This window comes from Brachyhypopomus gauderio, chromosome 14 (assembly GCF_052324685.1).
Source record: "Brachyhypopomus gauderio isolate BG-103 chromosome 14, BGAUD_0.2, whole genome shotgun sequence".
Taxonomy (NCBI): domain Eukaryota; kingdom Metazoa; phylum Chordata; class Actinopteri; order Gymnotiformes; family Hypopomidae; genus Brachyhypopomus; species Brachyhypopomus gauderio.
The window spans coordinates 13463807-13478125 of NC_135224.1; the positions used below are offsets into that span (position 1 = coordinate 13463807).

A 14319-nucleotide genomic window follows, 5' to 3' on the forward strand; every position below is an offset into this window, starting at 1 on the left:
TGAAGAAAAGTAGTGAAATTTGACATTTTTACTATATTCCATTGGATTCAGCCATTTTTCCATTTTAGGCTGATGAATGAAATTCTTGTAATTTTGCCAGTTATATTATGGAGTCATGTGACTAACAGGGAAACCCCAAGTGTGTGTGTGTTCAGTTTAGAAAGAAAGAAGGAATTGAAGAAAGAAAGAACACTTTTGTTGTAATTGTTATTGCTGTCACAAATGTACAATGGAATTAGAACTCTGAATTTCACTATAACCTCTAACCATAACACAACAATACACACATATGGAACAAGAGGCAGCCATGTAAGGTGCCTGGAGAGCCTTTGCTCAAGGGCCCATAGTGGTCCTAATGAGGGTGGGGTACAGATGGGGGCTGACTTCTCTAACCTCTGGACCAACTTTGAGTTTAGCTACTAAAAGTTTAGTTTAGTTAATTTCAAGCAGACCAGCAGGCACTGCAGCATGTGACCTGGTGCTCTCTACAAATACACATGTTACACTTGGTGCAGGTGGTAGAGGACCTCTTCTTTAGGCCTGTGCACAACCAGCACACACCTCTCTTTCTGGTGGCAGTAGTGCCAATGGCTATATCAGTTGTTTCTGTATGAGAAGCAACAGGGGCCTGCAAATCCATCACCATGGCAGCAGCAGCTGCTGTACGTGGAGGGTGCCGTCTCCGCGCAATCTCTGAGGACACCATGGATTTCCCCAGCTCCTCTAAGAACAGCCTCCGTCTGTATGTTCTTTTCTGGTTTCACGAGGGATCCACAGAAGTGAACAGCACAAAAGCATTGAAGGCAGAGATATCGATGCAATTAAAGAAGAGGACAAGAGGTCACCGGGCGGTCCGCCTCCTACAGCTGTAGGAGGTGGACCGCCCGGTGGCCTCTTGTCCTCTTCTTTATATATACTGATATATAACTGATAATTGGCACTACTGCCACCAGAAAGAGAGGTGTGTGCTGGTTGTGCACAGGCCTAAAGAAGAGGTCCTCTACCACCTGCACCAAGTGTAACATGTGTATTTGTAGAGAGCACCAGGTCACATGCTGCAGTGCCTGCTGGTCTGCTTGAAATTAACTAAACTAAAATTTTAGTAGCTAAACTCAAAGTTGGTCCAGAGGTTAGAGAAGTCAGCCCCCATCTGTACCCCACCCTCATTAGGACCACTATGGGCCCTTGAGCAAAGGCTCTCCAGGCACCTTACATGGCTGCCTCTTGTTCCATATGTGTGTATTGTTGTGTTATGGTTAGGGGTTATAGTGAAATTCAGAGTTCTAATTCCATTGTACATTTGTGACAGCAATAACAATTACAACAAAAGTGTTCTTTCTTTCTTCAATTCCTTCTTTCTTTCTAAACTGAACACGCACACACACACACACGCACACACACACCTGGGGGATGGTCTGGCTGCCGGTGGATGTGCTGATACCGGGGTTCACCTGGGGATTAACACTGCAGTCGGAGCCTACAATACCAGCATCACTGCTCCGACACGGAATAAAAGCCTGGCATTCATCAACAGACATTTACAGTGACAATATCAAAACCCAGAACTTTCAATTCTACCTTTTACCTAGTCTGATTGTGTGAATTATGTGTGACTTGTGTATTTGTGTGTTAACGGGCCGCCCAATGGAGGATGGGTTCCCTTTTGAGTCTTGGTTCTCCCGAGGTTTCTTCCTATTCCCCACCATCATAGGGAGTTTTTCCTCGCCACTGTCGCCTTTGGCTTGCTCATTAGGGTTCTGGACCCATAGTATTGTTAACCTTGTAAATCCTGTAAAGCTGCTTTGCGACAACTTGAGTTGTTAAAAGCGCTATACAAATAAACTTTGACTTGACTTGACACACACACACACACACACACACACACACACACACACTTGGGGTTTCCCTGTTAGTCACATGACTCCATAATATAACTGGCAAAATTACAAGAATTTCATTCATCAGCCTAAAATGGAAAAATGGCTGAATCCAATGGAATATAGTAAAAATGTCAAATTTCACTACTTTTCTTCAAAATGAAATACTGACATTTCAAAATGCATGGTTTTATACTATAACTGCAGTGAGATCAAAAAACGTGGTTTCAATGGAAGTCAATGGGGCATTTTTGACCACGAAGGTGTTCAGAGGGAATATGTGGCACTGCATAAAAATTGATAATGCAATAAAATCTATTTTTTTGCTAATCTTTGATATATCCAAGACTCTAATTTCCACCAATGTCCCATCCATCTAGTATTTATTATATGGAAAATAATTCAATTTTTGTGGGTTTTTTAAACAAATAATTAATCATTCATGTAATTAAACTGTCATTTAAAAGGTTAAAATTCTGGAAATGATTGAATATTTGATCATTTTGATCAGGGCTGAAGTAGATTAAGTGATTTATGAAAAAAAAGCAAAAAAAAAATGTTGACATATGAGGATTTTATTGCTGATTTTGTGCATGTACATTTTTGCCACAAAGGTGTCCAAAGGGTGCAAAATATGAAATCTGGCACTACATAAAAAATAATAATGCAATCAAAACAATTTTGTTACTAATCTTTGCCATATCTAAGACTCTAATTACCACCAATGCCCCATCTGTCTACTGTTTGTTTTATGGAAAATAATCAATTTTTTGTGTTTTTTTCCAAAAAAATTGCAATACTTCAAATAATTTAACTGTCATTTAAAGGGTTAAAATCCTGAAAATAATTTCATGTTTGGTAGTTTTGAGTAGGTCTGAAATTGATTAAGTGATTTATGAAAAAAAAAGCAAGATAAAATATTGATGTATTATGATTTAAGAGCAGTTTTTTGGTGCGTGTACATTTTTGCCACGAAGGTGTCCAGAGGGTGCAAAATGCATCGAGCAAGTATGGATGACGTGTAAGAGTAAAAAATATTAGATTTCAAAAATTTTATAAAAAAGTAGATTTTCTGCAAAAATTCATACCACTTGCTGCAACATAGTCAAAATGATAATTAAATGAAAAAAAAAATTTGAAAAAAATGTACAAAAATGCCCGAGGAGGGCATGAGGGTTAAAAGAACCTCATAATTTTATATTGTTTTGTGTCTGCTGATGTTGTTCTCACATATTATCTTATGTACCTTCTCCATGCACCTTTTTCTTTGATCGTTTCTTTTTCTGCAGGCGAATGAAAAAGCTGAAGAATCTCTCCTGGACTTGGACTTTGATCCATTCAAGCCAGACAGCAGTACACCAATTGGTCAAACCCAGTCGACTGCAGCCCAGGTCCTTACATGCCTCATTTATCATAATCAATCACCTCTGACTTATTCTGTGCTCTTTGAAAAGTAATTATGATTTATGTTTTAACAAAGTCTTCAGTTATCTGCTTATGGGAAGCTAATGTACGTTTTTCACACTTCCTTTCTGCACAGTCGTTGTCTTGGGACCTTTGGACGGTGAGAGAGCTTTTTAAAGGTTTTTCTTGAGCTCTGTGCTCATCTAGACTGGATTAGCTAGTGCAATAGAAATAAAACCATGTTAGAAATCCTCCAGCATAGTGTGACGGTCAAGGAAGGTGCGAAACAAAAGGAAGCGATCACGGCAGTCTCAGAATGTTATGAAATTTTTATAAATCAAAGGAGCCCCAACTCAAAAGTGGTACAAAGACAAGACACATATAGAAACATACAGACATATATAGACATACAAACAACCCTCAGGTGGCAAAATTCCTAATGGGCCCCGCCCACCTGAGGGACGAACAAAATGCAACAAAAACAGGACATAAATACTGCTGGTAGGGGGCCGCCGCACCGCAACACATAATTACCAAAGGAAATAATGTTTCTGATTTTTTAATCAGGCCCGTAGCCAGCATTGTGATGGGGGGGGGGGATCTTTTTCCCCCAAAAGTGGACTTCATTTGCCTCTCTACTCCAATGCCCCCTAAATACACGAGCACACTTCAAACCTTTAAATTTACACATATTTTATTCATTATAAGCATGGTTGCCAACTTTTCAAAATCACTAGGAGTGAGATTTGATGCGGGGGGGGGGGGGGGGGGGGGTGTTATGTCTTATATGTTTCCTCTATGTTGCGCCAAAGCGATCGATCACCAGTGGTTGGCGCCAGAGCGAACTAGTAACTCATTGAATCATAGATGTAGATCGGAGATAAATAAACTAGATTTTTTCAGCGTGAGAAATCGGATGTATGACGAGTGAAGACAGTCAAATGCGAGTGTCTCACGCTCATTGCATGAGAGTTGGCAACACTGTTAAAGTTTGTTGTGAGTCTGTTGTTGCTGTCCTTATTTGTTTGTCTGTATATCCACCGGAGATTAACAATTCATTCGTTGAATAGCCTACCTATCTTGAGGGGCATGTGTGTATGGGGGAAGGGGGAGGGTGCGCGGGGGGGGGGGGGGGGGGGGGGGGGTCGAACGAACCCTCTGATCCCCCCTGGCTACGGGCCTGTTAATTCTGTGCTTCATTTTAGCAGCATGAGTGCACATGGGGTATTTTTCATGTTCACATAATACTCTGCAGTGTGGCTTCATTCACTGAAAATGTTTGACAGAAACATATTTGTTTTCCAGGCAAATACAGAGGCCCAACCTGTAAGTAATGGCTTCATGAACAACTGTACATGCCTGAGAGAGAACAGTGATAAGTGTCACCACCCATTAGATTATTGTGTGATTAGATCAATGTGATCACTGTGATTAGTGCTCCTGATTTGTTGAATGAATCACTCTAACCCTAACCCTGGACACATTTGCATGTCCTGTAATTTCCTGGCATGTTTCTTATTATGCTTTCTCTTTAGCTCATCTGTTGACCTCTAGGCCATCACTGTTTAGACAGTAATGCTTTATCACCTGCCTCCCCTCACTAGGCACCAGATGCTGGCTTCACTGCCAATTGGACAGCTGACTTTGGCTCAACTTCTGAAGATCTGGAAGGTGTTCAGGCTGCAGTGGATGGGCAGGGCTGGCCTCCTGCAGATGGCTGGCCCAAAGAGGCAGCGCCTCAAGAAGAAGCAGCCCAAGGCGAGGTTAGAAACCAGGATAAAGATCGCAACCCAGAGCCAAACCTCGACTGTGAACACTGTGCCCTGGGATGTGGCGAAGCCCAGTTACAGCCAGCTCAAAGCAGTGCTGAGACAGGTTCGGCAGATCAGACAGGTTGGGCCACAGATGAACTGAGGACTGCAGGTGACCAGGTAGTACAGACAACAAAAAGATTAGAGCACACAGGAGCAACACAGACCATGTCAGGGATCATATTTACAAATGAGTTTGGGCAGGATGAATCAGAGGCCACAGAGGGTGGGCAGGTGTTGTACACATCCCAGGATGAGGAAAATAACTCATGTGAAGGAGACGTGGAGTACAAGACTGCTGAGTACAAGACTGCTGAAGAGTGGGGAGCCAGTCCTGGCTGGAATGGAGAATGTGCTTATCTTGTAGCTGCAGACAGTGAGGGGTTAAATACATTATCAAACCAGGGCATCTGCAGCAGTGGTGTGGCGCAGAAGGGTTTCACTGAATGTGGTACAGCTGATATGGTTTCACCCTTCCCAGATCAGAGCACTCTTGGTGCAAGCTTTGGTGGCCATGGTTCTTTACCCATAAAAGAGCGTAATAAGGCCATGGAACATGTAGAGCAGAATTCAGCTGGGCTAGACCATGATGCAACAAAGGCCACTCAAAGCAGACAGCAGAAAGAAAATGTAAATGACTCAGTGTTAGATGGTTCAGATCCATTTAGCTCTTTGGCAAATGATCTATTTGGTGAAGGGAATGATCTCTTTGGCGTGTCAGGGGGTGATCCTTTTGACACAGGCAATGATCCATTTGCAAACACGGATTTATCAGAGACGGATCCATTACAGTTGTCTCAACAGGATGTCAGGGACTCATTTGATATATCAGGGACTCATCTTTTTGATCTCCTGTGTTCACGATTAGGGGGCCAATCAACAGGTTGTCCAGTTGCACCCCACTCAGTTGCTGGAGGCTGGGTATCAAATTCATTCAGTGATGATATTATTCCAGACCTTTTTGCCAATGAGACCAACCAGGGAGTGTCAGGAAACTGGGAGTCCACAAGCACTGGGAGAGAAAGTGGGGAGGGGGCAGACTGTGGCAAACAGTCTACCAGGCCTCCTCAATGGGCATCCTTCCCTCCTTTGGAAGCTGGTCCAGAAAGTTCCAGTAAGAGTTGTCAACGGGAGACGAGTAATATCTGTGCTTTCTCTGATGGCCAAGAGGACTTCATTGTAAGATGGCCCAATGATTGCCTCAAGACTCAAGATCTGTATGCTTCCCTTCATGGTCATAACAAGAAGCCCAAATCAGTGAGCACAGAAACCCAAGCTGGTCCGAAAGAGGCAGAGAACTCTGACCTGTCTGAAGATGAGGTTGCAAATCGGAGATATGGAAAGTTGTACCAAGAAATAGATACACAGAAGGATGAGGTACCTGAATCCCTTCCCCCATGTAGTCTAGCATAGAGTGAAAGACCCATTTTCCCTATCTGCAGATGAAGCCCCAATTTCCTACTACATTCCTCCCTGGAACCCGGAATTCTGTCTAAAGACCCTGATTCTATGTTCCTCTCTCTCTCCCCTCTGCTTGCTTTGACGGTTCTGTTGATTATGTTGAAGATTTCAAATAGCATGCACATTCCCATTTTATCATCAAATGTTTATTGGGGGGTTTCATGCTGACACTTTGTTTGATTTGGTTTAGATTTCCAACAAAGCTTTTAATGGATTTGCTAAGGTAACGAGGCAACTACACACCCTGAAAAAGCCCACAGAGACATTTTGATTTTTTTACTGATGACTGGAACTATTTATGAATTGCTGCCAAGATAACCTAGCAAGGCTTTAGTCAGCACACTTAAAGGTGCTGTTGACTAATTAATACTTTCAGAAAATCCTTTCCTAATGTGTGTTGCAGTATGACCATTTGAAAGTATAGTATAGTAGTAGTAAATTAAAATATCTTGATAATGGCATCATTGATGATAATGTTAAAATGCATATAAGTAGAACATATTGCTATAAAGCAAGATGACTACAGTAACTATATATGTAGTCAGTACAGGTATCTAGCTATATGTACAGTATGTGTTCTGTAGTATGTATAACTATTCTTATTTAAGTGGTGCTTAATTACTGAGTATGTTCAGTTAACACATCTAACACAGTGTCTTAAGAGTAACAATGTAACTAACCTTAATTATTTCAGTTAATTTCATTAACCTTAATTATTATTAAATGTGTTTGCTGTGTAACTCTTGTTCTCTCATGTTCTTGTTTCCACAGATGGATGCCTCACAGGCAGGGTTTGCAGCTAACTTTGACACAATGGTGAGTCTTTGGATTCTTTTATTGCACATGTTGGATTTCTTGTCATTTAAATGTTGTATGGAGTATCTGAAGAAATCCTCTATATTTCTCAGAATTCTATATTTACATTATAAAAAGAACCTTGTTTGAGGTGATGGATGATGTCACACTGATGCATGCATACCCTAACCTCTAACCCTAACATCTAGCCCTAACCTCTAACCACTAACTTTAACTTCTAGCCCTAACCTCTAACCTCTAACCCTAACTTTTAGCCTTAACCCTAAACTCTAACCCTACCTTCTAGCCCTAACCTCTAACCTCTAACCCTAACTCTAGATGCAACCTTGCACAGAAACAAGACGACTGGAAAGCAATCAAAATTAGGCTTTGCATCTAGGATAATTATATGGGAAAGGTGATTCACTAGTGATTATAATTTGGGCTGATAATTCAGTTAAATGTGAATAAATATCAATGAATGTTTAGAGTTTTCAGGATTCCCAGCTATTTCTCTGTGGGGGTTACCAAACATGCATTTACATGTTTTTCCAGCAGCAGAGCAGACTGTAAAAATTCTTCATGCATTCTCTAATCTAACCAAATGTACAGATAACGGCGAAATAGGCAGAACTGTATTAACTGAAAATCAGTGGTATGTCATGTATATTTTAGACCTGTTTGTCTTGACCTATATTTTCATTGTATCCAGTTTCAAATGGTTCCCTGTGAAAGGACAAAGTGTGTGTCCATAGTGCAGTGTTTCTAATTCACATGTATGTTGTACGGATGTAAAGACTGAGGCTGAGGCCCCAGGGGAGGAACCAGTTGGTACAGCCCCAGAAGGGGAGGCGGCTATGGCCACAGCCACACCCCCAGACAGTGGGAGTGCTGAGGCCACTGAGGGACCAGTTACTCCTCCTCTTGCAGAGAGCATGACTGAACCATCAGAGACCACAACTGCTACCAGCCCACCTACTGACACAACTGCTGTGAGTGAAAATAGGATGTAACAGCCCAAACATTACAGCTGTTAAGGATATAATTTCATCATGTTTATTATCTACGTGGTTGTCACCATCATCACAGTCACCATCAGGTTGTCTCCACCACCATTATCTTCATCAACCTCACCACATCATCACCACCGTAACCATCTGCATCTTTGCCAGTATCTTCACAATATTACTCCATCTTCACAATAATTACCCCATCATCTGCATCGTCAGTGCTCCACCACCCCCGTCCCCATGTTCCCTGTTTGCAATCGTCGTTATGTTTTTTGCTTCCTGATTTTTTCAAGCATATTTTTCCACACATGTAAAGTTTGCTCCCCATGGTGAGATTCTTACTGATGTATGCTGTAGAGAGGGTCTAAATAATGAGAACAGTGTCCACTGACATTTTCCTGTGTACTGTGCTGCTTGTAAAGAATCCAGTGGAGTCTCCCACAACTGCTGAGAGAGAAGCAGAGGAGACCGAGGTACGTGTGTCCTCATCAGGCCCGCTGTGGCTGTATTGACTTAGGCAGCATTACAGTACTGACACACCACAACTGTGCAGTCTGTTCCATGCAAAACTCTCCTGTTGTATTTTCTTTGTAAGTTGTTATTGTTATTTTTATTGTTATTATTATTTTATATTATGTTGTTTGCACACTCATTCTCCCACATATGACAATTTAAATCAGTTGTGAAAATGGATGTATAAAAATGCATCTAGTGTTTTCTGGATTTTCTTGTTATTACATTCATATGGTTTATTTCAATTACCTATGAAAGATTCATTATTTTGTTTTGCTATTATCATTTATTATGTTTTTTTATTTTATTTACTTAGATTTTTTCTGCAAGACGTTGGGCGTTTCTGTACAGAACATGATCTTGTCTCTGCACATGTGTAATTCTTAAAATAGCCATGACCAATTCAGTATTCAGTAATGCCTAAATTATACTCTGAAGTAATGAGTTAGACTGTGCAGCTTTGACAACCCTTGATCTGACTGATGCTAAACATTTCTAACTTTACATTATATGCGGTATGAATACATCTGTTATATGTAGCTGTTATATTTAGTCTACATATGTAGATATTTCATTAATAACTGGTGCAAACACCTGATCCAACAGTCTTTGACCTTCTTTTATGTGTAGACAACCCCAGCTGATGTCCCAGAGACAGAGCAGCCCCACCAGGAGATTATGGTAACTATGGTAACTATGACTTATGCCCACACAGGATAAACGTAGGTGAAGTCACATGAAGCACTACCTCATATGGGTACAAAATACAAACAGTACAAGTTCTCTGCTAGTAGAGTATTCTGTCAGTATTCTGTCAGTGGCATCATGGAACAATTAGAGGGTCAACACAAACACTGAGAAGTGCAAGATTTACTATGGGCAAATGCAGAAGAATTATTCAGATGGTCCGGGGTCATTATGATCAAACAAAAACACAAAATCAACACGCAGAGATTTAGCAGATATGCTAAACACTGAACACACCAAATAAACTACAAACACACACAACAACTCACCAGCAACAACTAACCAAATACACAGGGTATAAATTAGGGGTGTCACGATTCTCTAAATCCTCGATTCGATTGTATTTCCGATTTTAGGGTCACGATTCGATTCGATTCTCGATTTACATTCTCGATTTTAGAGGCCTATGCCAGTTTTAGATTAGTCTATGGCAGGGGTTGGCAACCTATGGCATGCGTGCCACCGTTGGCACGCCGAGGCATAATCACTGGCACGCGCCACGCTGGACCGGCATCAGCAAAAAAAATTAATAATAAAAAAATCTCAGACAGAGAGCGCAATTCTCCAATCGAAATCGCTCCTCAACACTCTGCACCTGCCACAGACCCATGTTTAAATTTGTTTAAATAACTGTAACAGCCGCACGGCACTGCGTGTGACGTAATCCCTGAGCCGCGTCAAGGCTGGATTATTTATTATGGATTATACTTTCGCGAGTGACTGTAGCGCACACCTCGCACGAACCTGCGCGAACGGTGGAGGCGTTTATATTCTTTGCAGTGTTCTCCGAAACTATACAGTGGGGAAAATAAGTATTTAGTCAGTCACCAATTGTGCAAGTTCTCCCACTTAAAAAGATGAGAGAGGCTGGTAATTGACATCATAGGTAGACCTCAACTATGAGAGACAAAATGTGAAAAAAAAATTGAGAAAATCATTTTGTCTGACTTTTAAAGAATTTATTTGCAAATAATGGTGGAAAATAAGTATTTGGTCAATAACAAAAGTTCATCTCAATACTTTGTTGTATATCCTCTGTTGGCAATGACAGAGGTCAAACGTTTTCTGTAAGTCTTCACAAGGTTGGCACACACTGTTGCTGGTATGTTGGCCCATTCCTCCATGCAGATCTCCTCACATTTCATCTTCATTGCCCTTGCTGATGGAAGGAGGTTTGCACCCAAAATCTCACAATACATGGCCCCATTCATTCTTTCATGTACACGGACCAGTCGTCCTGGTCCCTTTGCAGAGAAGCAGCCCCAAAGCATGATGTTGCCACCCCCATGCTTGACAGTTGGTATGGTGTTCTTTGGATGCAACTCAGCATTCACTGTCCTCCAAACACGCCGAGTTGTGTTTTTACCAAATAGTTCTACTTTGGTTTCATCTGACCATATAACATTCTGCCAATACTCTTCTGGAACATCCAAATGCTCTCTAGCAAACTTCAGACGTGCCTGGCTTAAGCAGGGGGACACGTCTGGCACTGCAAGATCTGAGTCCCTGGCGTCGTAGTGTGTTGCTGATGGTAGCAACACACTACGTAACGTTTTACGTAGCTTTGTAACGTTGGTCCCAGCTTTCTGCAGGTCATTCACTAGATCCCCCCTTGTGGTTCTGGGATTTTTCCTCACCGTTCTTGTGATCATTTTGACCCCACGGGCTGAGATCTTGCGTGGAGCCCCAGATCGAGGGAGATTAGTAGTGGTCTTGTAGGACTTCCATTTTCTGATTATCAAATCAAATCAAATCAAATTTTATTTATATAGCGCTTTTTACAACAGTTGTTGTCACAAAGCAGCTTTACAAGTGCCGAGTCCTAGCCCCCAGTGAGCAAGCCAAAGGCGACAGTGGCAAGGAAAAACTCCCTAGTTATTATTGCTCCCACAGTAGATTTCTTCACACCAAGCTGCTTGCCTATTGCAGATTCAGTCTTCCCAGCCTACAATTCGGTTTCTGGTGTCCTCCGACAGCTCTTTCGTCTTCACCACAGTGGAGCTTGGAGTGTGACTGTTTGAGGTTGTGGGCAGGTGTCTTTTATACTGTTAATGACTTCAAACTGGTGCCATTAATACAGGTAATGAGTGGGGAAAAGAGGAGCCTCTTAAAAAAGAAGTTACAGGTGTGACGGGCAGGTGTGAGCAACGAAAAGGAAGCGATCACACCAAGTCTCAGGGAAAAAGGATGGTTTAATAGAAGTGTGCAAACCAAAAACCTGTGCATTAGCTCCAAATTAAGGATATAATGACCAGCGGTCAACTGGTACAAAGACAAGACATATATAGGCAAACAAACGACCCTCAGGTGAGACGGATCACGGGCTCCGCCCACCTGAGGGACGCACATGACGTCACCAAACAACAACAGCCGCTGTGGACAGAGGCGGCCGGTAGGGGGCCGCCTCACCGTGACAACAGGTCTGTGACAGCCAGAAATCTTGCTTGTTTGTAGGTGACCAAATACTTATTTTCCACCATTATTTGCAAATAAATTCTTTAAAAGTCAGACAAAATGATTTTTTTTCACATTTTGTCTCTCATAGTTGAGGTCTACCTATGATGTCAATTACAGGCCTCTCTCATCTTTTTAAGTGGGAGAACTTGCACAATTGGTGACTGACTAAATACTTATTTTCCCCACTGTACGTGGTAGTATAAAGAAACACCCCTCAAAAACAGGGGAAGGAACATTTACCTGACAAATTTTAATGTTGCTTTGTGTTTCAGGTTTGAAAAGTGCTGGAATTTAGGCTAAAGTACTTGAAAATGCTTGAAAGTGTAACTACTTCGTTTCACAACAAATAGCTGTCTGACTGAACAGTTCTCTTGTATTATGTTAATAAATAAGAGCCTCTTGTAATTCCAGGACAAAACAAGAGAACGTGAAGACGTTAAGAAAATAAAGGCGTTTTGAAAATAAACAACCATTAAATAATGTGATGAAAAATCGAATTATTTTGAATCATTACGAGTATATGTATAAATGTTTAACTTAATTAGGTGCTTTAATTCCACCTTCTAAAGGTGTATGAGCCCAAAAAACATGACTTGGTTCATTGTGCTGAAGCGCGGCGCATGTGAAGTTACAAAATTCGAGAGGTGCACGACCTTGCGAATCGCCAGCGCGCACGGGCGGAGCCACCGCAATTACGTCATTTTCGACGCGTGGACCCTCGCAACATGTTTAGTTTAAACCAGGCTTTACTTTGCATAGTGTGCCTAAGCTTGCCTAGCTTAGAGGGAGGGATCGTCGATCCTCTTTTTGACTTCGAGGGTCGAGATCGTGACATAATTTAGATCGATATCGATTTAATATCGAAATCGTGACACCCCTAGTATAAATACACAACACTAACCAGGAACTAAACTATGGACACATGAATTCAATTACAAGGGACAGGCTTACAAAAGTACAGGCATGGAGACAGGATCTTTGCAGCAAATTCTGGGCCCTGTACACTCTCAATGTCAGTGGGCCCCTATAAATGCCAGTAAACGAGGCACATGAGCAAAATGGGCCCCTCTCCCTACTTGGACCCTGGGTAGTCAGGTCTACTTGGGGGGACACACACGTGCAGAGACTTACGTGCAGAGACTCTGGTAATTCTTTTTTCTCCTCTTCCCCATTTCAAATGGTGCATTCCTAAATTGTGTGTGTGGTACAGCACAAGCCTAATATGGTGTCCAGGCTATTTCTTTGAGCTAGCTAATAGCTAATGGCAGAGCACACTTCTGTATGATGCACAACCACTCTAACCTGCTCAACTGTGGTATTAATGATGTATGTTTGTTTTAACTGGAACATGATTTTTGAAGCCACATGGTTATACACATCAAACAAGTGTTGATAATATTATATGCCTTCAATCTGTACTAAGTGCATTTATAAATATATGTTTGTGTTTATATGTTTATTTAGTATTGTTTTAATAAGAAAGGTAACTTTATTAATTCCAGAGGGAAATCAACACAATGGGCTGCCAATTATAGGCCATTTTGAAATATTCTGAGATACTGTTGAATTTTTGTCTGAGGGGAATCTTGACATTTTTATTCCTTGTTGCGACTGACTTTGTATATAGGATGATCATTCACTTTTCTTTTGTGTGTAGGCCTCTACAGAAGATAAAGAGTCTCCTATTGAAGAGACTCCGGTAACTACTTAAATAATCAATGATTAATCAACAATCTTAATGCTGTTTCACTGGTTACTTAATCACTTGATGCTGGTTACTTAATCACTGATTAATCAACAATCTTTCCCTGATAAAAGCAGGCCGATACCTCTGTGTTGTAGAGTAGCTCAGAAAACATCACTTTTGATAGGTAACACTGAAATGATGCTTCCTATTTAGATCTACCTGATTTAGGGTTATTCTGTCTCTGAATGAAGTCAACCATGTCTTCTTTGTATATTTTGAAATATTTAATTGATTAAAGAAATATTTCAAAATGGGTTAAATACCATCCTCTCAAAGTGAACAAAATCATTAAAAAATTGAGAAACACAGAAAATGTGTGTAAAAAAATTGTTAACTTAAGATGTTTTTAAAATTTCAGCCTAAATTTAAACTTGTTAACTTTACAAGAGATAGTATATGTGTTTATCAGTGATTACATATATTAGTCAGTGATTATGTTCTCTAGCTAGTGTTCACACTTTTCATAAAATTTATATTTAAATTTGTTGTCTTTCCAG

General features: G+C 41.0%; 1 protein-coding gene across 6 annotated transcripts in view; it reads left to right on the plus strand.

Moving 5' to 3' along the window:
- Positions 1 to 14319, plus strand: part of amph (amphiphysin) — a 48499-nt gene that overhangs the window by 30237 nt on the left and 3943 nt on the right. For 3 of the 6 annotated variants that reach the window (XM_076972166.1, XM_076972162.1, XM_076972167.1), the window contains 10 exons: positions 3167 to 3268; positions 3418 to 3441; positions 4587 to 4607; positions 4886 to 5044; positions 6744 to 6776; positions 7325 to 7369; positions 8146 to 8340; positions 8781 to 8831; positions 9502 to 9561; positions 13733 to 13774. In XM_076972166.1, coding sequence (XP_076828281.1) covers positions 3167 to 3268; positions 3418 to 3441; positions 4587 to 4607; positions 4886 to 5044; positions 6744 to 6776; positions 7325 to 7369; positions 8146 to 8340; positions 8781 to 8831; positions 9502 to 9561; positions 13733 to 13774 — 732 coding nt within the window. Of the gene's footprint in view, positions 1 to 3166; positions 3269 to 3417; positions 3442 to 4586; positions 4608 to 4885; positions 5045 to 5225; positions 6470 to 6743; positions 6777 to 7324; positions 7370 to 8145; positions 8341 to 8780; positions 8832 to 9501; positions 9562 to 13732; positions 13775 to 14319 lie in introns of those variants that run through there. The other 3 variants (XM_076972163.1, XM_076972164.1, XM_076972165.1) reach the window with 3 other exon arrangements.